This window comes from Elgaria multicarinata, chromosome 6 (genome assembly GCF_023053635.1).
Source record: "Elgaria multicarinata webbii isolate HBS135686 ecotype San Diego chromosome 6, rElgMul1.1.pri, whole genome shotgun sequence".
NCBI lineage: Eukaryota > Metazoa > Chordata > Lepidosauria > Squamata > Anguidae > Elgaria > Elgaria multicarinata.
The window spans coordinates 10,694,419-10,721,689 of record NC_086176.1 but is presented as its reverse complement, the minus strand read 5'-3'; the positions used below and the strand labels follow the sequence as shown (position 1 = coordinate 10,721,689).

Genomic DNA, 27,271 nt, shown 5'->3' with positions numbered 1-27,271 from the left:
ATGGCTCTGAACTCCAGAATTCCTTTCAATACCAGTTGCTGGAGAACACAAGCAGGAGCGTTGCAAACTTCCCATGAGCACCTGCTTGTCACTGTGGGAGCAAAATGGTGGACTAGAGAGGCCTTTGGAGCAATCCAGCAGGGTTCTTCTTATAATGTTCTTAACTGTAAAGAAATGCTTCCTTTCTAGAAAAACAGATGCTGGCGCTCAGGTCTGTCAGGAAAAAACACCCTCTAATGTAGAACTCTTTTGCCTTATCCCTGATGTGTCGGGGTCCTTTCTCAGTGAAGATGGACATTTTCAGGGTTGCTCTCATCTATGGTTATCTCATGTATTCCAAAGATAACTTCCACCATTAATAATAATTAAAAAATATATATTCAGGGATTTGAGCCTTGGAGAACCTTGGTACTACTTAAGTCCTGCCTTTAAGTATAAAAATATTGCATTTGGGTGGGCTTTTGCAGTACTCAGTGCAGGTTGGGTTGCATGGCCACCATTTCTCAGGGCATGTCTAGACAAGGGGGGTGGGGGGCGACGATCTTACGATTTTATGATCGTGAGATCGTCTCCCTCATCTACACACGGCGCGCGACATCATGGCTGCCATTTTGGATTATTTTTTAAAAGGAAAAGGAGCACCTGAGCGCTCAAACGACAGGTTAGTTTTTTTAAAAAAACAAAACAAAACACCTCACCTTGCCCCCACCCCATCCCCAATGGGTACAGAGCTCCTGAGTTGCTCCGTGCCCGACTCCTCGCACTTATGCAGGAAGAGCCAGGACAAAACAGCGACAGCGGGCCACACATTCCGCGGTGTCGGGATAATCCCAAGACGGCAGAAAAATTGGAATTGATTGGTAGGGCGAAATCCCAGGCCAAGGGAGGGATCATCCCTCCCTGCTCCCTGGATGCTCTGTGCGTCCTGCGGACCCACAGGGATGATTCCAGGGCGATCACCGGGATATCGCCCCATCTAGACATGCCCTCAGTTTCCTATGATGGCAGCAGCCTAGCAATTGTAATACCCCACGTGCATGAGCCAGTGATAGCCAGATGTCTTATTACATAAAATTAGATACTCATACAGCTAAGCAGCTCTTGCTACCCCTAAAATTACTGGATTACTGCAGAACTCTTGAATTTCTCCTTTTTTCTCGCTTTCCTTCCAGCAAACCACCCTGACATTCTGCAGTGCCTGAACGCACCAATCCTAACTGATGCTGAATGTGAAGAAGCTTACCCAGGACAAATCACTCCGAGTATGATCTGTGTTGGATTCTTAGAGGGCGGAAAAGACTCCTGCCAGGTGAGACAATTTGCCTTCTGAGCACATGGACGTTATTAACCACATCTGCTTTCTTTATCTGCTTTCTTTATTTGAAAACAGCCACCAATTATTTAGGAATTAATATAAGGGTCTTGAATCCACGGGTTATTTGACCTTTACAATGTATACTGTATATGGTGGATACTGTGAGTTGATCCTATTTCCATCCCATTTCCCTGTGGAGAAATATATTTACTAAAGATCAGCTTGAAAAGCTTCTTCGAAGGTGAAGCCCGTATCTCCAAGTGAGAAGCATGTAGCTTGCTCTCGGGCAATATCCTCAAGGCGAAGCAACCCGTGCTGCTGGTTTAAGGTGACCATATGGCAGGAAAAACCTGGATTTATTAGGATTTTTGGTAAGAAATTCTGGGAAGGGGGGAATTATGAAATTTGAAGAAAAATCCAGATTTTTCCCATCCTCCCCACCCAAAGGGCAGCTCTACTTTAATGGGAATTAATAAAAACGCTTACAGTTCCATCATTTTTAAAGATAAAGAGATGATGCTATGCACAAGGATGCGCCATAGGAAGGGCTTTAGCCATGCCAAATTTAAAACAGTTCCATTCATGTGTTGATTTTTAGGATTTTTTTTAAGTTTGAAGTTTTAAAATTATTATTTTTTACAAAATGACATTTTTAAAGATAAAGAGATGAAACTTGGCTCCATGATATCTCTTATGGAGGTCTTTAGCCATGCCAAGTTTGAAACAGATCCATTCATCCATAGATTTTTAGGATTTTTTAAAAGTTTGAGGTTTTAAAATTATTATTTTTAAAAACTGTCATATGAAAAGGTAAAGAGATTAAATTTGGCAGCATGATAGCTCTTAAGTAGGGCTTTAGTCATGCCAAGTTTGAAGCACATCTGTTCATCTGTTGATTTTTTAGGAATTCTTTAAAGTTTGAGATTTTAAAATTGTTAGTTTTAAAACCCGCTGGAGCCATATCCTTCAAACTCAGGTTGTCAAACCTACTCTTTGGGGTCTTGCGCTTTGAGCAGTTTCATCAAGGGGATCTCCAGTGCTGGGCAAGCAAGGCACCTTTCCTGTTGCAGATTTGGTGAGCAGTTGGGTACCTGAAGCTCAGCAGAGCCCAGGCATTCACAGATCAAAGTGTGGGAAAGGAGAGGTCAGTCAAAACAGCCCACAGGGCAAAACAGAACAGGCCAGAGGCCTTTTTCTCAGAATTCCACATGGTGGGTGATGAAGGGTCATCCTTAGGGGAAAAAACAAAACTCTCATGACCAACAGTGAGGTGCCAGGTGAGAGAGGGGCTCTCATCTTTGCGGATGCCCTGTTGCTGCAGATGTTGGAACCTGAATGTTGTTGCGTTCTTTCGCTACCCCTTCCTTTCCACTTCATTTTGTTCACTTGTGAGATAGGCTCTGTCTGCATTGCTGGCACGCAAGGCAGAATGTTTGAAATGTGTATCAGAGGAAAATAGACAGATTTGCGGCTTTGGCTGGCTGGCATAACTCTTAGAGACAGAGTTAGACTGAAGACGAAACTCAGAGATGGCTGTAGCTTAGCCCCGAGAAGCTGTTGTGCTACACAGAGCCTTTTAAGAGTGTCCCGGAATCCAGTGTTGGTGCAGGCTGGGGTGGCTTCAGTGGAGGTTTTTTTTAAAACAAGAGTCACCAGATGTGACCAAGCTATAAGCTGCCCCCCTACGCCCGGCCACAGGGTACAAGTGCACAGCCTGGCTGGACCATTGGAAGACTTTTGCAGGGAGAGGAGGGAAATTGTTTGAGGCTGGAGGCTGGAGATGTTGGCTGGATGGCATAAGGCAGAGTGAGGCTGAAGGCAACCCAGGTGCACCTGCAGCTTGGCCCTGAGAGGCTGGCTTGCCACCCAAAGTGTTTTCAGAGTGCATTAGACTTGAGGGTTTGTGTGGGAGGAGGTGGAGGTGGCTGGTGGCGGAGGTTTTTAAAGTAAGGGTCACTGGACATGACCAAGCAATAAGCTGCAATAACCAATACCCCAGCCACAAGTGCGCTGGACCGCAAGAAGACTTTGGCAGCAGCAGCTGGCAGCAGAGTGAGGATACAGTCAGAAAAGATATTTGAGGAAAGGGGAGAATATATCACATAGAGTATAGCAAAAGCTTCAAAGTACAGCAAAAGCTACAAAAGTAGGAGTAAGTGAAGTTAATTTCAGATACATTGAATGTCTCACTTGTTCTTTATTTCAGTGATTTTAACATTAAGATGTTATGTAGAAGAGATTTGTCTTAAATGTGTGCTGTAAAATCAGATATGTGACCAAGGCTATGTTCAGGTGGGCACACCGCCTTACTGCTGGACACGCCTCCTGGGGCCGGACATGTTGGTGGGCACACCCCCTTGGGGGCCAACCATGTTGTCCTCCTTTTTGGTTTCCAAAATATGGGGCATGTCTACACCATGCCTTATCCCGGGGATTGTCCCACGATCATCCCTGTGCATGGGATGGCTTTTTGCCTGGTTTTTCCCATGGTCTCAGGATCGTCCCGAGACCACGGGAGGTGTGGGCAACCGTTCCAGCTTCTTCCCACCTCCTGGTGAATAAACACGAGGAGGTGGGAACCAGCACGGGGCAGAGCTCTTCAGGTGCTCCAAGCCCATTGGTGGGGGGAGGGGGAAGCAGGATTGGGTGTTGTTGATTTTTAAACTTACTTTTGCATTGGAGCGCTCGTGCACTCATCTTCAGTTAAAAAAAAATTGGTGGGTGCAACATCTCTCATTCCCCCCAGGATGTCACACGCACGTCTCTCCAAAGGGGAGGATCTCACAAGCAGAATATCTCGAGATCCTTCCCCCTCCCTCCTGGAACACCGAGAGGTGTAGACATGCCCCTGGTCACCCTATTTCAACACACACACACACACACACACACCATGGGTGTAGTAGAGGAAAGGATTTCAGCTCATAGGATGTGAACTGTGGGCAAGCTCTGGAACCCCTCATTTTAAAATTTAAACACTGGTCTAGCAGAGGTTACAGCGCCTTTCAGCATTTTACTACTACTACTGGTGGTGGTGTTAGTTGGTAGTGCAACATTAGTCTACATGGCATTTTGGGGTTGTGCAGTTTCACTTCAGTGAATATGGGGAGCAAAGGACAAGCAGGAATTAAAGATAAAGCCAAAGCAAGCTATTTGGGAACCTGCTGAAATGCCTGTTATTTTCAACCTACCATCTTTTTCTTTGTCCCACAGGGGGATTCCGGTGGCCCAGTGGTATGTAATGGGGAGCTCCAGGGCGTTGTTTCGTGGGGCATCGGATGTGCTCTGCCCGGTTACCCTGGGGTTTACACCAGAGTCTGCAACTTCGTTGACTGGATCCGTGATACCATTGCTGCTAACTAAAACAGCCATTTCTCCCCTTGTTTCAGCAAGTTGGTATCATTTCCTCCTTATGTAATTCATCTTGAAAAAGAACATAAACAAATAAATAGATTCGGATTACCAAAATATTCTGGTGCGTGGCTGTTTTTTATTTTTAATAGCACTCCACCTGTATAGCTTGAAGGGCATATGTCCACTGCAGACATTAACCTTTCCCTTTTAAAACATTTCCAGTTCAAGGCTTCTGCCCCGAAAGGTGGCCTAGAAATATATTATTATTATTATTATTATTATTATTATTATTATTATTATTATTATTATTTCTATACTGTCCCATAGCTGAAGCTCTCTGAGCAATTTCCATAAGATTAAAACAATTAAAAAAGATATATAAAATATAAATCCGTAAATGAATAATTTAAATAAATAAATTGTACCTAACTCACTTCTAAGGCATATTGCCCACACTCTGTCTTGTGGCAGAATCCTGGCCATATCCAAGAAGGAAAACTATGACTATCCCATGGCTTGCACAAAACAACATTACCACACCTTGAAGCAAAATCAGATTCCAAAATGGTTTATTTTCTCTCAGCGGTGGGAACCCTGGAACAGGATCCCTTGGGTCAGAAGCCTGGTTTTGTGTCCTAATGGAATTTCACCCTTTGGGGCTAGAAAGAAATGGCATCTGTCTTCATTAGGTGTCATGATCCAAAACAGCAAGAGCAAGGAAAGGTGAAGTCCTTAACCAACAACCATGTAATACTAAACGAAAAGTTAAGGATATATATACAGTAGAACAATAGTATTTAATGCACAAGAATAAAGTTAAGATTAACAATAGTGTTGCATTAAAAGTGCAATAGCATATTGCACACACAAAACGTCTAGCAGAAACAACATAGAATTGAAAAGGCCAAACGCCTTTTCAACACGAAGGCCCTAGCTAGACCTAAGGTTTATCCCAGGATCGTACCGGGGTCATCCCTACCTGCTCCCAGGATATCCTGTGTGTCATTTACATGAACAGGGATGACCCTGGGACGATCCTGGGATAAACCTTATGTCTAGCTAAGGCCGAAGTCTTCGTCAGTGGCCAACACAGGCTGCTGTATGCTCCTTGGAGATTTAATTGGGCTGACTTTACAATTCCCACAGTTATGTGGTTGAGGGTGTCACTCCCATTTGAAAATAATGCAGGGCCTCATTATTTTCAAATGGGAGTGACACCCTCTACCACATAACTTTGGGAATTGTAAAGTCAGCGCAATTAAATCTCCAGGGAGCATACAGCAGCCCACATTGGCCACTGATGAAGACTTCTTGTTGAAACACGTTTGGCCTTTTTATTCTACATTGTTTCTGCTAGACATTTGTTTTTGTGCAAAATGCTATTTCACTTTTAATGCAACACTATTGTTATCATCTGAAACAGGCCATTTATTCTTTCTCTATCTGTTCATTCCGATTTGTTTGTATGTAGATTGTATTCTGAGCTAAGGACTCAGAATACATAAGCAGCAGCCTACAAAAATACAGCTGGGAGAAAGATACTTATAGAAAGGAAAACTGGGGTAAGAATCCAGTGGAGAGCCCCCACCAATTCCCTTCTGCCCAGCTGACTGTGTTGCACAAGCGCCCCTTCCCCCATTTTGCGCAACTGCACTTTAGTGCTTCCAGGACATAGGAGTGCTCCTTGTGTATATGGTTGCTCCTGCTTGCTCAACAGAATTGGCGGGACGCAATACTTGCAGAAAAGAATTGGTGGAGGCATTAGTATCCTGTTGGCATCTGCTCCAAACCTTCCATTTTTGTTTTTTAAAAAAGGGTGTGTACAAAAATGTCCTCTCCACTACCAGATTTATAGTGTTGGCATTAGCACTAGATAACTTGGGGACAGGATACTGCAAGGAATGTCTTCCCCTGTATTTGGGGTGGACTACATGTGGTTTGCAGGCCACATGTAGCCCCTGCCACTCCCAGCAGGGTACAAGCACTCCAACTTCCCCATCTTGGCTCAGAGGACAGAAACATCTGTATATGGTGCCCCTCTCCAAATTTCTCTCACCCCTTATTTCTATCATGCCCACATCTGGGCGATCAAAAATGTTTCACCCTCATTCGAAACAGGAAGCTCCCCAACTCCTGTTAGCTTTGCCACAGTAGCAAAGCTCCTCTGCCACCTTTTTGATACTAAATGACAGCAACCTGATTCTTCTCTAACTGGAGCAGTTCCTTTTGGGCAGGTCTGGCTTATCCCAAAATATTCCCCAGTGTCTGACACATCTGAACTGCTTTTCCCTACACCAGCAGTCCATCCATGCATTGAGACGCCTCAGCTTTGTCTGCCTAGCTGGCCCTGCAAGTGGAACAGGTCACATTACAGAGAAAGCTACCTTCTGCCTAGCAATCTCAATTTGGCTTCCAGGACTACATAACTACACTTCCCCACATCACTGGTGTCAACATGAATGCTGATTCTATGCCAGCACTAGCTACTAGGCTATCTAGTTAACATGTGACATACTGCCTTCACACCAGGCAGGCAAGTCACTACGCCTGTCACAAATCCAGCTGTCCATACCTCTATTGATTGAACAACCCACTGCCAGGAACTCCCAAAGGCCTATCCTTGGTGAGAGAGGATATCTATTCATCCCTCAAGGAATAGGTCCCTCCTAAGGGATCCTTTCCTTCTTATCCAGAGTGATGCTTTCACTCCCTGAGATCCTCAATCTCCATGACAGCAGAGAAGCTGTCACCCTTGGAGCGGGATGCTACTAAAGGCTCTGATATAGACTGTGGTTACCCAAAGACTAGGAAATTGGGAACCCTTTAAATAGTTAGTTGTACTCCAAAAGTTCTGTAAAAGGTTACTGGAGGAACAGGAGTCAAACATTAATGACACCTTTTTAGAGGCCAAGTATTGCAAAGAAATAAAACTTAGTAACTGTCCTTTTTGGTTACCTGAAGACACATATTTTGGATACAAAGTGAGCACATAGCTCCCTTGTGGGACAAGGTGGAAGATATCAAAAACTGGGAAGTACCTGAAACTGAAAAGCAAGTTTGATCCTCTCTAGGCCTAGGAGGATATAGTGTGACCAATTGTCTGGTTTTGCCTGGACACATCCTCCTTTTCATGCCCTCAGGGTGGTTGTGGTGGTGGTGTCCAGGTGGAATTTTTATTATTTGTTTAAATGTCCAGGAAAGAGATGGGGCGGGGAACAGGGCACATGTTTCTTAAGACTCCGGAAACTCTGCAGATCACCTACACCATTAGCATGGCTGAGGAATATGTGTGTGTGCCTCAGGCCCAGGACAAAAGGGTGCAGTGAGGCAGGGGGTGGAGGCAGCAGCAATGTGGGCCCGGGGATGAAGAGTCAAGGGCTGAGGCAGAGTAACAGTGGCAGCAGTACGGTGACCATACCACCCAGAGAAGTCCGGACTCCTCCAGGGAAAATAAGGCCTACCGGAGCAACCAGTGCTGAGGGGCAACTCACCAGAAAACCGGGGGTGCCCTGCCTGGCCGCAGTTGCCTACGCCTTGTTTCCCCATGGCCCGGCCTTCTTCCCCAGGATTCCAGGAAATTCCAGCAAGACTTCCGGGCCAGGAGCTGGAATGTCACGTGAGCATGCTAAAAACCTGACTGGCTGGCTGATCTGTGCAGAAACAGCAGCCAGCTTGGCGGCAACACTCACTTTGACAGTAGCAGAAGAACCACCACCACCACCACCAGCGGATAGCAGACCAAAGAGGGCAGACAGACCACCACCACCACCACCACCACCGGGAAGGTACGTGGCCAGGAGCTTGGCCATCCTCCCCTCCATCTTCAGCCGCATGGTGTGGGCAGCTCAGTTTTCACTGCCCAGCCTGGGCTGATGGGCCTGGGTCAGCAGTGTGGCCATCCTCTGCCCCATCCTCAGCCGCGTGGCGCACGAGGCTTGATTTTGGGGCCTGCAGTGTAGCCCTTTGTTGATGTCCAGCGACTGTAAACTGGCTACTTGGTGGGTGGTGATAATGATGATGGTGATAATGATTTTAATGTTGATGTTGATAATGATAATGGATGATGATGGTGATGATGATAATGATGGTGATGATGATGATGATGGTGATAATGATAATGGATGATGATGATAATGATACAGTGAGGGTGAGAGGAGCAGCCTACTGTTATTTGGTCTTTCTTTCTTTCTTTCTTTCTTTCTTTCTTTCTTTCTTACATTTTTATACCGCCCAATAGCCGAAGCTCTCTGGGCGGTTCACAAAAATTAAAACCACAAAAAACATCCAACAGGTTAAAAACACAATTACGAAATACAGTATAAAAAGCGCAACCAGGATAAAACCACACAGCAAAGTTGATTATAAGATTAAAATACAGAGTTAAAACAGTAAAATTTAAATGTAAGTTAAAATTAAGTGTTAAAATACTGAGTGAATAAAAAGGTCTTCAGCTGGCGACGAAAGCAGTACAGTGTAAGTGCCAGGCGGACCTCTCTGGGGAGCTCGTTCCACAACCGGGGTGCCACAGCGGAGAAAGCCCTCTCTCTTTCTTCCCCTGCAACTTAAAGAAAGCTGTGCATGGAATTTAATTAGACTTCATATCATTACTAACTCCCCCCCTGAGTTGGTGGTCATTGGGGTGGAAGCCTGACAGTCCACATTTGGAACTTTCATTGAAAAGGAGTGAAGTTTATGCTTAAGTGAAATCCCTTGGCTAGAGATGTTGGAATAAGCAACAGCCATTTGTTGAAACTATTGTATGGAGGGAGAAATAACTGGTATTAGTCATAGTGGGTCACAGTGTTTCTAAGAAGTTTTGAGGGGGAGCATGTTGTGTTTGAGCTGTCTAAATGCAGCATGTTATGTTGTTTGGCAGTGAGTCTCTGCTTGCATTTCCCCTTTTCTCTCCCTTCCCCGGGAATCTCTTACCAGCTGCAGCTGGCCAAGCCCTGTCACCAAAGGTTGGCAGTGATTCTCCCATGGAGGGACTTCATCAACTTCTTTTCGTTGCTGTTGGCATTTCTCTCCCCCCATGTACAGTGCACATCTTATTACATACTATTTTTTTGTCTTGAGTTCTGCTCTGTTCCACAGCCTTGACACAGGAAATGGTGCCTGAAAGCTGTGACCCAACAGCCGGAACACAAACGGGATACAAGATCTACTCTTAAACCAAAAAAGACACAATCTTATGCATCTTTAGAGCAGAAAAGAACAACCTCTACAGCTCCTAAAATCCCCTAGCCAGCATGGCTGGGTGGGGTATGCTGAGAATTGTAGGACTTTTTTCTTTCTAAACATGCATAGCGTTGCACCTTAAGTGGGTTTAAAATGTGAAACTCCTCACATATGTGGAATATATATATATATATAGAATCAGGAATGTAGCAGCTAGTGTGGAATATATACCTGCCATTTGAAGTGAAGTAATGCATTTTTATCAGCGGGCACCTTTTATCAGCTTAAACTGATATACCAACTGCACCTTTATCTGGACGGAGATAGCCTAGCTACAGTTATCCATGCTCTGATAACCTCTCGTCTGGATTACTGCAATGCGTTATATGTGGGGCTGCCTTTGAAAACGATCTGGAAACTTCAACTGGTACAAAACAGGGCAGCACGGTTATGAACAGGGACTGGCTGATGAGACCACATCACTCCAGTCCTCTTCCAGCTTCATTGGCTGCCAGTCCAGGTGCGGGCCCGATTCAAAGTGCTGGTATTAACATTTAAAGCCCTAAACGGCTTGGGGCCAGGCGATCTGAAGGAACGCCTCCTCCCATATGTACCCGCCTGGACCCTAAGGTCATCCTCAGGGGTCCTTCTTCACGAGCCCCTGCCAAAGGAAGTGAGGCAGGAGGGCCTTCTCTGCTGTGCCACCCCGGCTGTGGAATGAGCTCCCCAAGGAGGTTCACTTGGCACCTACATTATATTCTTTTAGACACCAGGTGAAGACCTTTTTATTCTCCCAGTATTTTAACAGTCTATAAATTAATTTGAACTTGCTGTTTTAAATTTGTATTTTAAATTTGTATTTTTGCATTGCTGCTGTTTTTATCTTGGTTGTGCTTTTATATTGTATTTTATATTATGGTTTTATACTGTTGTTTTATACTTGAATTGTCTTAATTTTGTAAACCGCCCAGAGAGCTTCGACTATTGGGAGGTATAGAAATGGAATAAATAAATAAAATAAATAAATACATTTTAAGGTATAAAGGGCCTACATAAGACTATTACATCCAGCATCTAAAATTGCTTAAAAACACCATTGTAAGCTAGTACCCGATTACCCAGCCAATTTCAGCAGGTAGACTGGCTGTTGACATATTTAGTAGAGTGCCGGAGACCTTCTTTACCTTTTGCTTCTTCCAAGCTGCCCAGACAAGGGCCCAGACAAGGGACACCAGGCACTGTGGTGGGGAGACATGTGTCACAGTACGGTGCAGTGGCGGAGAGGGGGGGCAGCTGCTGCCACTGTCACCACTTGGATGTCTGTTTCTCCTGCCAAATGACCCCCCTCAGGGCCCCCGGTGTAGTGTGATTTTGCCAGTTGAATCCGGGCAACTCTGGAGATATGGTCACTCTAGTACTATGGGAGGGGCACAGGGAAAGGTCACATGGACACATTCTGCCATGGACCACCCTCTTTTTATGGATGCAAAATCCCACTATGCCCCCCCAAGGAAAGGATTCAGTGTAGGTTGGAGGTTACAAAACTACAGGCAGCAAAACCTATCCTCAAAACAAGGGCTCTGAGCAAAAAAATAATGCAACACACAGCCTGTCATTTCTCATTCTGCAGAGAAGGATGTTGATTTGGATCTGTCAGTTGTTTATTTTTATTGTTTATGTGTTTACTACATGTTGGCCAAGAGAGAACTAGGCCAAAGAAACATAAAGGATCCTGCTTGAAAAATCAATTGGTGACGTCTCCGTACATCCTGCTGCAGTAGCTCTGTTCAAGTGAATTTCTGTGCTTCATGTACATTGTCAAAGAATTCACATGGCTTTGGGTCAAAAATTTCCCCTGCCCCTTCCTAGGCAGAATGATGTAGGAATGCGGTTGCCAAATTCCAAATAAAACCAAAAGAGGAGACATGGACTGAGTAGTGATGCAATCAGGCTATTTTTACACTCTGGACCTAATAGTCTTATGCACTGCCCACTCCCACAATCCTTATGGTAATGTATATTACTTCACTTAATTCAAAATGTAATAAGCGAGGTGTGCTGTGATTCTACTGAGTGGGAGCCTGGATTTCTACCCCAAATATATACTGGTACAGAGTATGTAAAGTCAGTTTTCTAAACCCAGGCTTCTCTGTCGAGTCCATCCCAAGCTGAAAACATGCCTGAAAGTTTCAGTCATATAATTCCATGCCATGCGCATCTGGAACTCACCAGGATTAGCTGCAGGACAGCCATTACAGAATAGAACAGATAGGAGCAGATGTAGGCCACAGCTAGATGGGACGATATCCCAGGGATCTCCCCGGGATCATCCCTGTGCATCCACATGATGCACAGGGGATCCCAGGAGCAGGGAGGGATGATCCCTCCCTTTCCCCGGGATCTCGCCCTACACTTCTAGCCTGCTTTTTCCATGGTCTTGGGCTGATCCCGAGACCGCGGAGAGTGCAGGAAGGTGTCACAGTTTGTCCTGGCTCCTCGCGAGTAAACATGCACACGGTGCAGAGCTCCTCAGGTGGGAATGCAAATATGTACAAAGATTATGGAAGATGGTGTTTTTTGAAATTGAAGAAATAGTGGGAATGAAAATAGAACAAACACCAAAAATTGCATTACTGTCACTATTTGAAGATTTAAAATGTGGAAAAGAAATTAAAGAATTGATGTCGAGTTTGCTGACTGCAGCACGATTGATAGTAGCTAGGAACTGGAAGATTCAGGGGGAATATTCTATTGAAGAATGGTATAGAGAAGTTTGGGATATAGCTATTAATGATAAATTGACTTGTAATATTAACTGGAGGAAAGGTATAACCAAAATAAATGAGTTTGAAGGAATTTGGAAACAGTTCCTAATATTTGTGTTTTCTAAGGGAAGAGGGAAACCGCCAGCGGAAGAAAGCATGAGATTTTGGAAGCAGGAATAGATCCCGAGGTGGGGGGTGCACTTATATGTTAAGAATGGTTATATTGTATGATAGGATAGGTTATAGATAATATTTACTCAATATATATGTATTCAACATTTATTCAAAATGTATGTAGTATGTTGTGTTGTTGTTCTTTTTTGTAAGATGTTTATTTTGTGTTTTAAAATAATTTTTTTTTAAAAAAAAATCTTACCGTTTTTCACATGAGCGCTCGTGCGCTCCGTCGCCTTTAACAAAAAACAAAACAAAATGGCGGGCGCGATGTCACGCGCCACATGTAGACCAGGGTGAAAATCTCGCGATCATAAAATCGCCATAAAACCCCCTGGTCTAGCTGAGGCCATAGTGAGATTTCATAATAATCCAAGATGGTGGAAAGGGGGTTTCAAGACAGGAATCAGCACACTGCCAGAATTGCACCTAACGATTTGTTCTTTCCATTGTGGGAAATACTTCAGATTTAAGGTACCTGGAATCCTGTTATCACTCTCTGCACTTGACAGTGTGTATTTTAGTAGAGCTTATTCAAGGCCCTGGGAAATGAGCAGCTGGTGGGACCTTGGGCTGAGGAGATAAGAGCCTGAAGGAAGTATAAATTGGGGAGAAATGTCTTGAGAAACTCCTCTTCCAATCAGCAAGACCACCAACAGACACCATGAAACTTCTCTTGATCTTTGTCTTCTTGGGAGCAGATGGTGAGGCTTTTTAAAATGCATTTGATTCTGTTTACATGCCTCTAATATCTCAAATGGTAGTTCTTCCACATCAGGACCCGACTACTCCGTTCCCCCCTCATTCTGCTGCATGTGTACAGTATAGGGTGACCTTATGAAAAGGAGGACAGGGCTCCTGTATCTTTAACAGTTGTATGGAAAAGGAAATTGCAGCAGGTGTCATTTGTATGCATGCATGCAACACCTGGTGAAATTTCCTCTTCATCACAACAGTTAAAGCTGCAGGTGCCCTGCCCTCTTTTTAATCTGGTCACTCTAGTATAGCTCCTGCAGCTTTAACTGTGGTGATGAAGAGGGAATTTCCCCAGCTTCTCCATATATACCAACGACACCTGCTGAAATTCCCTTTTCTATGCAACTGTTAAAGATAAAGGAGCCCTGTCCTCCTTTTCATAAGGTCACCCTATACTGTACACATGCAGCAGAATGAGGGGAGAACGGAGTAGTCAGGTCCTGATATGGAAGAACTACCATTTGAGACTGCAGGTGGCAGGGACCACATTTTGTAATACTCCCTTTTGTTGAAAACATTTCAGAGGTACAAAAAACTAGCACAGCAGGGACTGAGTGAGATTGCTACCTTTCCCCTTGGTGTGCTTGTTCTTTTATTTCCAAGGAATTTTTGTTTCTGTTTTACATGGAGCAGCATTCAAAATGTGTCTTCCCAGCTGTAGCCTGCCCACTCTACCACCTTAGTAGTCTGACATCTCATTCAGCTACATCTCTTTTTTCCATCTGGAGCCAGGCTACTTTTTGGTTTGTAATCTTTTTTCTCCTCTTCCCAACCTTGGTTTATTATCTTACAAACTGTGTTCATGTGCTTAGCCTTAGGAACATACATTCTGCCCCAAGAAATTTCATTAGCTTTTTGGCTTCCCTTGAAAACCTCTTGATGTTTTAATCTAAATCTAGCTTAAAATTTTGATTTAGGTGTGGTCGGTGTCTGTGTTGCTCTTTCTCTCTCTGGGCCTTGCTAGACAGAGGTTTAGCCTGGTGCTTGCCCCAGGCTCACCCCTGTGCATCCAGATGACGCACAGGGGATCCTGGGGTCAAGCAGGGGTGAAACCTCCCTGAGCATGGGGTAAATGAAACCCCATTTAGCCCAGTTTTTCCCACAGTCCCGGCCTCAGGTCGGGCTGAGGCCGGGACCGCGGGCGTCTGGACCGTTCTGCTGCTTTTCCCGGCTGTCGCACTTACGCATGAGTAGCCAGGAAAAGTGGCAGATGGGCCACAGCGCTCCCGTCCCCATCCCCCGATTTCCCCCCGACCTCCCCTGGCCTGAGATCGCCCCCGTCCCCACTTCCTGTGTCTTGCTGCCGCCGCGCCGCCGATGTCCCCAGCCGCTCTGTCCCGCCGCTGCCGCCACTGACCCCAGCCGGCGTTTCGTGTTGTCACCATGTCCGGCCTGCAGAACATAACGACAGCAGGCATCACAAGCCTGACACGGCGACAACAGGAAACGCCAGCTGGAGACAGTAGCGGCAGTAGCGGGACAGAGAAGCTGGGGACATCGGCGGCACGGTGGCGGCAGGACACAGGAGGTGGGGACAGGGGGGGACCACAGGCCAGGGAAGGTTGTGGGGAGGAATCGGGGGATGGAGATGGGGGGACCCTATTTTTTTTTTTTAAAAAAAAAACCCTTACCTTCCCAGTGGTGCACTCCTGTGCACACCAGCCCCTTTAACCAAATTTTTTTAAAAAAATGGTGGATGCGACGGGGCTTCATCGCGTCTGACGTGTATATAGGCACGACGGCCCATGCTAATTGTAGCATGGCCTCGCCGTGCCTGAAGCGCCGATTTTCAGGTAGGTCTAGCAAGGCCCTCTCTGTCCCTCCCTCATTGCTTTTATATTGCATTCTTTTCCATTTTTTTCCACCTGGCATAATATCTATATTCATTTAATTTAAAGCAGGTGTGAAATTCCATTCGGAGATAGGACAGAATGGATTTAAAAGTAAACACATCTGAAAGTAACACGGACCACAAATAGACTGATTATCTTATGCATAAGAAGCAGTGGCAAAGGTCTTCCTGAAGCATATGTAGTCGGTACACCATTGGTCCAGGGGCGACTGTCTCCTCTTCCCTAAATGGCACATGGTCGAGTCATGGGATGACTAAGAAATTATATCTGATTTGTGCTGCGTTTTGCAAAATTAATGTTATGTTGCCGTTCTTACTAATTTTGATTTCCCTGCTTTGGTTAGTTGCTGCCCCTTTGGATGAGGATGACAAGATTGTGGGAGGATATTCCTGCAGGAAAGACTCCGTCCCTTACCAGGTATCGCTGAATGACGGGCACCACTTCTGTGGCGGTTCCCTCATTCATGACCAATGGGTGGTTTCAGCCGCTCATTGCTACCAATCGTGAGTGAACAGTAGTGCTTTCTCCATTGCCCTGTTTGTACAGTAACCTGAAGGGGAGGTCTCACGATATCTCACACTTTCAATAGAGCTGGACTTCGCCAATGAGTGTGGATAGGTCCAGGTTAGGGTGACCGTAGGAAAAGGAGGACAGGGCTCCTGTACCTTTAACAGTTGTCTTGAAAAGGGAATTTCAGCAGGTGTCTTTTGTATATATGGAGAACCTGGTGAAATTTCCTCTTCATCACAACAGTTAAAGCTACAGGTGCCCTGCCCTCTTTTTAATCTGGTCACTCTAATATAGCTCCTGCAGCTTTAACTGTTGTGATGAAGAGGGGATTTCACCAAGTTCTCCATATATATAAATGACACCTGCTGAAATTCCCTTTTCAACACAACTGTTAAAGATACAGGAGCCCTGTCCTCCTTTTCATATGGTCACCCTAGGTATATAAAAGGCAGAAGCCACACCAAGCAGGATGTAGCTGTATGAAAGCAGTATACAGTATGTGTCAATAGGTCCCAACAGTCAGTGCACTTCAATGCCGCTATAAAGCAGTCGTGTGGCTCCTGGCTTTTATATACCACTTTCATACCACTTTCATTGTGGAATATCCTGCTTGGTGTAGATTAGGCCCATGTATATCCATGATCCTACATTTATCCTGTTGATATCAAGATAATCATACACAACTACAGGTACCAATCCTGGGATATATATTATGGTGGGCACTATATAAATGTACTAAATAAATGAAATGCAGCACTGTGGATAAGATAAAAAAGAAAAGTTGGTGATCTAGAACATCTGTGCCTTATGCCTCTAAACAAAAATGATCAGTCGACATCCAGTAAGTGACATTCTCTAAGCTCTTTCTACATTAGATGAATGTATCCCTTACCTGAAAATTACTTAATACTAGCTGTATATGGAGACAGAGCACCTTGATGCTATCTGTGGAAAAGCGTGACTTTTTGCCAGTCCAGGTTGTGGCTCTAGAGGGTACAGTCTAAAGTGTAGCATGTAGAAAGTGTTGAGCAAAGGAAGGTGAAAAGTCAGGCTCCAGGCATTTATACCAGGCCCATTGAATCCAGTGGTTTCACATTGTCTGCCAAACATCAGAGATTGTCTTACACAACTCTGTTCTCCTCTGCAGCTGAAGAGGGATCTGAGGCCTGAACATACCCATTAGATACTATCTCACTGGCCTAGGTCCTAAACCTTAAACCACAAAGCTCTCAGTTTGAATCACTTGCATTTTACTGAATCTTGTCTTATTCGTATGACAGAACATCACTTAAACCTGATGGCTGGTAATGTGCCCATTTTAAAAATCTGCCTCTGTTGTGATAGTAACCTGGCACCACTTAGGGTCATGGTGATCTGTGGTATGGTCATAGAATCATAGAATAGTAGAGTTGGAAGGGGCCTATAAGGCCATCAAGTCCAACCCCCTGCTCAATGCAGGATCCCTGACAGATAGTTGTCCAGCTGCCTCTTGAAGGCCTCTAGGGTGGGAGAGCCCACAACCTCCCTAGGTCACTGATCTTGCCTGGTTGTAAAGTTCACACTTTTAGTGACCGCTCGCTAAATGTGATGTTTGTTCGTTTGATCAGTACTGTGGCCTAAGCAGTACAAGGCTCGTTTACCTTGAGATCAGATACTTCATTATGTACTCAATATAGTATCGGATGATTGATTTTGCAGCCACATGCAAGTGGTGCTTGGAGACTACGACATTTATGAGGAGAATGGGGATGAGCAGTTCATCAAAGCTGAAAAAATCATCGTCCATCCAGATTACAGCCCTGATTATTTGGATAATGATATCATGCTCATCAAACTGAATGCCAGTGCTGAACTTTCCACACGTGTTGCACCCATCACCTTGGGCTATGGAAGCCCAGTTCCTGGTACTGAGTGTCAGATCTCAGGATGGGGCAACACTCTTAGTGATGGGGGTGAGTATGAACACTATTTGGTCCACCCATCACCTTGGCTCCGACCCGGCTCCCCCAAGGATGCGAATGGGGACCTTCCATATGTTGGCATTCTGGATGTCTCGGCATATTATCTGGTGTGCTGGACACTGTGGTCAAGTGCCCTTCATCTGCCATATTTTGATCATCATGTTGGCGCTGCGGTCAATAGCTTGATGAAAAGGTTGATCCAGTGTGCAGCTGCTGTGAACAAGGCAAACGTTGGGGATCAAAAGTAAACCTGCCCATATTGCAATGAGTTGTGGTGAAACCACACTTGGGCCATAGCTAGACCTAAGGTTTATCCCTGGATCGTCCAGGGGTCAAACCTGTTCATCTAGGTGACACACAGGGGATCCAGTGCTCAGGCAGGTGTGAACCCTGGATGATCCCAGCATAAACCTTAGGTCTAGCTGTGGCCTTGGAGTACTGTGGACTGTTCTGGTCACTGCACCTCAGAAAGAATATTGTAGAGATGGGGGGAGGGGGAAATAGTGCAGAAAAAGGCAATCGAAATGATCAAAGGGCTGGAACAATTTTCCTAAAAGGAAAAGTTACAATATTTTGGGCTCATTAGCTTAGAAAAAGAGTGAGTAATGGGGGATAGGACAGAAGTGCATAAAATTATGCCTGGGGTTGGATCCACCATCCTACGCTGTTGTTCCGTCAGTTGAACCCACTCAGCTGGCATAGCAGGCATCGCAACGATGCAGGGTCCAACCCCTGGGGTGGAGAAAGGAGAGGGTCATCCAGTGACGCTGGAAGCAGGAAGGTTCAGAAGAGATTAAAGGAAGTACTTCACACAGGGCATAGTTAAGCCATGGAGTTCCCTAGCACAAGATGTCGCGATGGCCACCAGTTTGGATGGCTTTAAAAGGGGAGTCATCCAATTTGTGGATGATCATTCATGGAGCTGCTGCTTGTGGTAGCCATATATTACCTCCCGCATCGGAGGCAGCCCAGCTCTGAACGCCTGTTGCTGGGGAAGACAAGCCGGAGGGTGCTGTCGTGCTCCGGTCCTGCTTGCAAACTTCCCCTGGGCACCTGGCTGGCACTGTGGAAACAGAAGGGTGGACTAGTCGGGTCTTGGGCAGGGCTCTTCTGGCGGTCTTAGCTGTGAAGAAGTGCTTCATGGCTAGGAAAAGCGGTTCTGGAGCTCAGGTTTGTCAGGAAGGAACACCCTCTAATCTAGAACTTCTTTCCCCAGTCCTTAATGTATAGGGTCTCTTTCTCAAGGGCCGTGAAAATCGTCACGTGGACTTTCATCTATTCTTACCTTGTATCTTCCAAAGTTAATCCATCATCATCATCATCATCATCATCATCATCATCATAATGGACTGAGCCTTGGAGAACCTTGATACCAATTTAGTCCTGTCATTAAGCAGTGACCCTGTTCAAATGACATGCTAAACCACAGCAATTAAGCATTTTGAGCTAAACATTATGTCTTAGCATGTCGTGTGAACCATTCCTAACCATGGTGACTACATAATCATGGTTTAAACACTCTCACTAACCATTTGCTGCAAAAGAGTTAGCAGCCTAATCATGGCTTAGCATGTTGTCTGAACAGACCCATTAAAATGCTGTGTTTGGAGGACTTTTAAGTACTCAGGTCATGTATTTGAGCTTCCTATCTAATAGAGAAGCACCCTAGCAATTTTGACACCCGAGTGAAGTCCAGATAAAGTTCAGTGGATAAAATTATATATCCACACTGCTAGATTAATTACTAGATTAATGCAGACATGTTGTGTTTCTTAATTAAACTCCTTTTCTTTCTCTCACTATTTCCAGTATTCTGGCCTAAAGTTCTGCAGTGTGTTGAAGCTCCAATCCTAACTGATGACGAATGCAGAACGGCTTACCCAGAATATATCACTGACAATATGATCTGTGTTGGCTACTTGGAGGGTGGCAAAGACGCTTGCCAGGTGAGAGAAAAAATGTCTTACACACAAAATTATCTGCTTGTCTTTATTATTTAGGAACTAAGATAAGAGCCCTGAATGAGCAGATTATTTGACCTTTGCAATGTATACCGTATATGGGTGGACACTGTGCGTTGATCCTTTTCCATCTCATTTCCCATTTTCTGTGGAGAAATATATTTACCAAAGATCAGCTTGCAGACCTTGTTTGAAGGTGAAGCCCATATCTCAAAGTGAGAAGCACTGGTATCTTCCTCACAGGCAATAGCCTCAGGGTGAAGCAAACTGTGTCGCAGGCTGCAGGCTTCCACATGGGACACGTCATCTGGCTGCTTCTTGCACATCTGACCCTTTTGCTCTGAGAAGAACTGGAGGAGAATTCTGGCTGTAAAGCTTACATGCTTTCCCTCCGTTCTTCTGGTTTAACAAAAGAAGCACAAAATGGAGACCAAGATTCCTAGACTGCGAGAGAAAACCAATTTTATTCATGATAAAATGCCTGATGTGTACAGATTTTTAGTAGTGCTAATATTCAGGGAAGCTTGAAGAGAGACCAAAATGCATAATTCTCATTTGAAAAAATGTAGCGCGGTTTGGTGTCTATAAAAGGTTAATGTGTGGTAGTGTTACATACATATATGTTTGGGACCAAGTGCAACAGAGTGTCCAGATACGTATACACTGGGTAGAAAGACGACTTGGAGGCCTCTTGGGCTTTCTCAGTTTACTAAACTCGAGTTATTATTATTATTATTATTTATTTATTTATTTATATAGCGCCATCGATGTACATGGTGCTGTACAGATTACACAGTAAATAGCAAGACCCTGCCGCATAGGCTTACAATCTAATAAAGTTGTAGTAAACAATAAGGAGGGAAAGAGAATGCAAACAGGCACAGGGAAGTGTAAACAGGCACCGGGTAGGGTGAAGCTAACAGTATAGAGTCAGAACAAACTCAATATTTAAAAGCTATAGGGAAAAGAAAAGTTTTTAGCTGAGTTTTAAAAGCTGTGATTGAGTTGGTAGTTCTCAAGTGTTCTGGAAGAGCGTTCCAGGCGTAAGGGTGAACATTGTTGCTCACGCCTATACACCCCTCCCTTGTTGAGGGGATGTTTTATACTTTTACGTTATTATTTATTTATTACATTTCTATACCGCCCAATAGCCAGAGCTCTCTGGGCAGTTCACAAAAAACTACATGTGGTTAGTAGTGTTGGTGTGTGCTTGTTAGTGCAATCAAACATTTATTGAGATCTATAGACACGCAGCTGTAAATGCAGCTTATGCAACTTTGATTTCCTGTTAGGTGTTGCTTGGCAACCTACAATACAGGTTAAACAGTGGAAATCCATATAACAGTAGTGTGCACACGGGGGCACCGTATGTGTGTGATGATGCACAGTGATCTGTATAGGCTTGACGTACTCTCCCATAAGATGTTTGGGGAAGTCCAGTAGTATGAGTGCAGGAAACTGCCCTTTTGTTTGAAGAGGATGTGTAGAACTTTCTGTACTATTCCTTACTATTTATTGGTAAAAAGCACTTGCTCAGGGGAAATTGCAACTAATCCTCCCCCACATGCAGGATTTGATGGAAGAAGGGATTTCAGCTCACAGGGTGTGAACTTCAGGCAAGCTTTACCATCAAAAAAGAACAATAACATTATTTTTTAAAGCAGCAACACTTGTTTTCTAATTAAAAGCCCATGCCACCTTCAAATTAATCAGGTAAACAGTTATAAGCAACTACGGCCTTGTCTATACGGCTGAAATGCGCATATTTGCGTTTCAGGACACAGGACACAGCTGTCCATTCGCTATAGCACTGGGTTTTTAAAGCAATAATGTGCATATTCACATTTGCGATTTACCGCAACTTTTCGATCACGACTGAGTTTGCACCGCATTGTGGTTATGTGTCTTTGGGGGAGTTAAATTGCATTTTGACATGTGGACGGAACTTTTAGAGTAGGACAATGTGATTGGCTGATTTCCCGATTTCCCACCAATTGGCTACCTCGGTCCTTTGAGACGTTTTTAGTTTGAATTCTCTGATTCTGTGGAGCTCCACAGAGAGAGCTTATTAAAACAAAGAGGAGGAACAGGCCTCCTTCTCTGCTGCCTCGTTCCTTCCCCCACCCCCTGCTCCCGGTTTCTCTGTTACATGAATTTGCAGAGTTCCACATATAAAATTTATAGTTTCCATCGCCTCTGCTCCATAGCGTTGTATCATTGTATGTGCGATAATGTGCATGTGCGCATTTAGAACTGCACTCTAAAAAAAAAATTCAGGAAATAAATCGCTGTTGCTGCTGCAGTGTGACGCTCTTTACCTACATTCACATCAATGAAAACCCAGTGCTACGGCGAATGGACAGCTGTGTCCTGTGTCCTGAAATGCAAATATGCTCATTTAAGCTGTATAGACAAGGCCGTAGTTGCTTATAACTGTTTACCTGATTAATTTGAAGGTGGCATGGGCTTTTAATTAGAAAAAAAGTGTTGCTGCTTTAAAAAATAATGTTATTGTTGTTTATATTTAATGAGCAATCCCGTTGTCATATAGACAGGGGTTATGTCTTTATAACCTGTTTAAAAACACACGCAAAAGGGCCATGTGTATTTCCCAGTAAGTAAAGTGGGGCAGGTCTCTAGTGATGAGGCCACCACGGATAAGGAAAGTGAAACATGCTTTGTTTCAGTGGAGGATAGGACCAAGGGTAAGCCAAAGGCCGCGCAGAAAAGGTGGGCTTTTTAAAAGAGGTTTTTGAAGAAAGAGAGAAGCCTCCTAAGACAACAGTGTTGTCCACTGTTCAAAGAGAACGCTGGACTAGATGTGCCTTTTCTTTGATCCAAGAGGCCTTTTTTTTCTATCTCCTTTTATGACCTTATGTAGGGTGTCCCTCATAAAGTTGTAATCAAAGAGCGGACAGAGTCGTTTTGAAGGCTTTTTAGTACCAGAGGGTTGTATAGTTGGAGGAGTCAAGGTCAGAGCGAAAGAACAGAGTGGAATGTTACTCATAGGTTTAAAGGTAAAAACAAAGAGTTTGTGCTGGATCAAGAAGGGGATGGAAAGCCAGGGTACAGATTCAAGGGAAGGCATCCTGTGGTCTGCGGAGCGGTGAGAGAAATGAATGGGTTTATGGACTTAGAGGATTTCACCAAAGAGAAGTGGACCAACTTCATGACAGTGACTATGGGGAGCACAGGACAGGCAGGCATTAAAGCCACAGCAAACTACTTGGGGACCTGTCTGAAATGCATTTTATTTTCAACCTACCATCTTTTTCTTTGTCCCACAGGGGGATTCCGGTGGCCCAGTGGCATGTAATGGGGAGCTCCAGGGCATCGTTTCGTGGGGCATCGGATGTGCTCTGCCCGGTTACCCTGGGGTTTACACCAAAGTCCACAGCTATGTTAACTGGATCCATGATACCATTGCTGCTAACTAAAAGCTCCACCCGACAAGAGTATGGCATACTCATTACTGGGTGCTCATGGAGTTTGCTCATGTCTCTCCCATGATGTTGTCTGCTTCCAACGTGACTTCCACCCCTTCTGGTCTTCCTCATGTGACAAAAAGACCCTTCATTAAGTCTGTTTTTTTTTTAAAAAACTCGGAATCGCTGCTCTCTCCTGCTGTGTGCAGGAGAAGCAGCGCCATTAGAACAGCAGACTCAATGGGCCTTGTGCTCATTCTGTACTTCTTCTTTTGAAAAGAGGAAGTAACTGAGGAAAGTGTCCTGGTGTGATGGAGCTTTAAAATAACTAATCCTCCTGACGTTTCATCAAACTGGTGTCTCTTCTTTCTCATGTAATGATCTTAATGCAGAATATAAAGGAAATAAATAGATTCAGGTTACCAAAATATTATGCTTCGTGGTGGTTGTTTGATTTTAATAACATTCCAGCTGTTGTAGGGCAACATACTGCAAATTTGAAGCGTGGTACCTTTTCTGATTTTTATTTCCAACTGTTTCTAACTCATTTCTAAAGAGTATTTTCCACACTCTGTTTTCTAGTGGAATCCTGATCGTATCCAAGAAGGAAAAATATGACTTTCCCATGGCTTACAAAAAACAGCATTACCATATGCTATTGCAAAATCAGATTCCATAATGTGTTAGTTTCCCTCAATGGTTGGGAACCCTGGAGCAAGACCTGGGAGCCAGAGGAATTTTGCATCAGTGTTTATCAGGTGTCATGAGCAGAAACAGGCAGTTTGCTCTTTCTCTATCCATACATTCACCTTTGTTTGTATATGGATTGAGTCAAGCTCTCAGTCAGAACCGTAGGAGCAGCAGCCCACAAAAATACAGCTGGAGGTTTCCCTCTACTGGAAGTTTTAGGAAATCTATTTCTGAAAAGCAAAACAACACCTTCTATGGGTGTCTATGGACGTGTACAAAAATGTACCTACAGATTGGAGTTTCTGAGTATCCCCCCCTGACATTTTTTTTTTAAAAAAAATACATATGATGGTTTTAATTTTTGTGAACCGCCCAGAGAGCTTCGGCTATTGGGCGGTATAAAAATGTAATAAATAAAATAAAATAAATAAATAAAATAAATATATGGATTTGTATATATCCAAAGCAATGAATACATATGAATATACAGAAGCTTCAACAAAAGTGGACCAGATATCCAAATAAGTATAAATTTGGAAGTTGTGTCTATATGCCATCTATTCAAATATTGAAAATGTTGTAAGGGCCTCAGTTCATTGCATTATAGGAAGTGATTGTTTATCCTTCCAATGCTGTAATTATCAGTCTTTTAGATGTCAAACGGGTGCAGAGAATCCATTTATGCTAAGTATTCATTAATTTCCATGAAGCAGATACATAAGAGTGAAAATAGGTACATCAGGGAAGGTTAAAGATTGTTCCAATATAAAATTTATCTGTATAACAACCTACTCCAAAAAAGAAGCAACTATTGAATATTGCCAAAACGCATGTTTAAAAGAAGCATTAGCTGCATTTCATTAGCTGAATTAGCAACAGACAATAGCCTAACATCCATAGATGCAATAGAAAGGGAAGGTTTATACTTTGTTGTTTGAAAGGGCCCTAACTAAGTGCACATCCTTGGTTTAGTGCGGACTAGCCTTCCCCATCTGGAACTCTCCAACTGTTTTGGCCTACAACTCCCATCAGTCTCAGTCATCAAGGCCAATGGCCGGGAATGATGTAATAGGCAAAACCACCTGAAGGCACCCAGGTTGGGGAAGACTGGTAGAGACGAATACCCCCAAGTCCTATGCCTAGATAATCTGCTCTCACAACATTATGCCAATATCAAGAAACACTGAACCTGTACTTCTGCCTCCTGCTACCCCTCTCGCAGAGAAGCAGTCTGCAAAGTTCCACAAGGAATCACTTAGGCAGTATAGGTTGATCAGGCCTGCTTGCAAGGTGTTCTGCTGATTTAGCCAGACCAGAAGGCTGCAGAGTAAAGGTTTAGTATCAAGAATGAACTGAAAGGGAGCTAAAGGCCACCCAGGGACTTGTCTCAGAGGGAGGCTGAAGAACCTGGGCCACTCCTAGAGACAGCAAAGATGAATAGAGCGAAAGTACAAACCTTTCAACGAAACCCTTCTATCCTCAGATCAGGCCAAGATTAATGCCAGAGCCCTTCTCTTCCAAGATAAATGGAAAGGAATGTAGAGGCAGTATGCTGCCTTGGGGCATTGAACTGCCATCAAATAATGTCTTCTACCATCTCCAATGTGAGTACCTTGAGGACAATTAGCAGCCTTGGATGACTTGTGAATTTATCCAGATTCCTCTCCCCAAAGATCAGAACTTCCAGGTTTGGAGTACAGTAGTTCCTCCCTACAATGATCTACAGGTGTTTCCACTCTGATAGTATCCAGTTGAAGCAGCGACTGCCAGACCACTGTGGTAGATGATCCTGGCTTGAGGTCATAATCAGGAGTCTTGGAGATTGGGGCCACAGCTAGACCTAAGGTTTATCCTAGGATCATCCAGGGTTCACCCCTGCCTGAGCACTGGATCCCCTGTGTGTCACCCGGATGAACAGGTTTGATCGCTGGACGATCCAAGGATAAACCTTAGGTCTAGCTATGGCCTGGGTCACAGTAAGGGTAGGTTGTTTAACAGCCCACTCCTAGCCGTGTTCACTCAGCAATGCTTCACTGTTCCTTCCCCCACCAACTCCCGTTCAAATAACAACAGGAGCAACACATGTTTTTAGGGAGACGAATCAATAAGGGAAGAGACCCACAGTCTGTGTCTGTGATGTTGGGAGGAGCCCCACCCCCATGGAGAACAAGGAGGGGATAGGGGAACAGACCAACACACACACATAGAAATTCAGAAGCAGACAAAGGACTTCGCTTGAAACTGACAAGACATTTGGGTGAAACTGACCAGCCTTTTCTTGCTTTGAAGAGTGCTCCTATGGAACAAGGTGTTCCTTTGCAATGGAAAATGGTTTAAAACACACTCAGATCTAAAGAGTCTCTCCCCCACCTTCCTTTCCTCCCTCGCTGTCCTGTCTGCTTGATTTGTATAGAAGTGGGTGAGGGTTGCTGCTGCTGCTTTTTGCTTGTTCAACTGGGGGATTTAGCTGCTCCTGTTTCCCTGCCAGGAGGGAGCAGGGGAGTTTAGAAGCAGCAGGTGGAAAGGATTTGAATTGGCACACCCCTCTCCTTCATCAGCAATACCGCCCCTTGAAAACACACCCACAATACAGCACATTGAAAATGATGGATGAAAACACACGTTGAAATTTGAGCAATGTGTTTTCGCATGCCTGAAAGAACCAGACTTTCCCCGCACCAAAATATTTCACTATAAGGGGGGGAAGAACCACAATCACAGCAGGACATACCGTATTTCTTCAATTCTAAGATGCACTTTCCCCCCTAAATTAACATCTCTAAAAATGGACTGCGTCTTAGAATCGATGGCGTCTTAGAATCGAAGAAATACGGTAGTCGATGCCATCTGAGTCCTTCGCAGTTAAAGCAGACTATAATGTCAGCGTCATTTGAGTCTTTTGCTTAGATTTTGCTGCAACAGCACAACATAAGGCTGGTGGGATGAAGCCTTTTATGTGGGAGAAAAAAATCCAGTTCCCCATCCTGTGCATTGCAACGGAGAAGGCCCTTTTGCTTTATTCTCGCCAAACGTGCCTGTGATGCTGGTGGGACAGGCAGAAGAGCCTCTCCTACTGAACGGAGCAGAGCGGCACTTTCGTGGGGCGGAGAAGGTCCAAATGATTTAGGCTGATAAAGAGGATAACCAGCACTTCCCTTTTGACCCAGAAACAAACTGCCAGCTAGGTCAGTCGGTATAAGGGTAGAGTCACTATGCTGTAAAAAAGGGGAAAGGGCGATTCTGGTTAAGAGTCTTGCCACTGCAATTTGAACCAGCTGAAATTTCGGGAGGCTTTTCAAAGGCAGCCCCATATAGAGCACGGGGCAGTAATC

The 27,271-nt window shown here is 44.4% G+C and overlaps 1 protein-coding gene across 1 annotated transcript in view; it reads left to right on the top strand.

Moving 5' to 3' along the window:
- The window catches only part of LOC134400146 (transmembrane protease serine 9-like), a 29,666-nt gene extending 6,405 nt beyond the window's left edge, over window positions 1-23,261 (top strand). The window contains 10 exon segments of the mRNA XM_063128435.1: window positions 1,173-1,309; window positions 4,526-4,708; window positions 7,921-7,988; window positions 8,233-8,451; window positions 11,046-11,107; window positions 13,428-13,487; window positions 15,736-15,895; window positions 17,601-17,854; window positions 19,673-19,809; window positions 23,112-23,261. Coding sequence (XP_062984505.1) covers window positions 1,173-1,309; window positions 4,526-4,708; window positions 7,921-7,988; window positions 8,233-8,451; window positions 11,046-11,107; window positions 13,428-13,487; window positions 15,736-15,895; window positions 17,601-17,854; window positions 19,673-19,809; window positions 23,112-23,261 — 1,430 coding nt within the window.
- The last annotated feature ends 4,010 nt before the right edge of the window (window positions 23,262-27,271 follow it).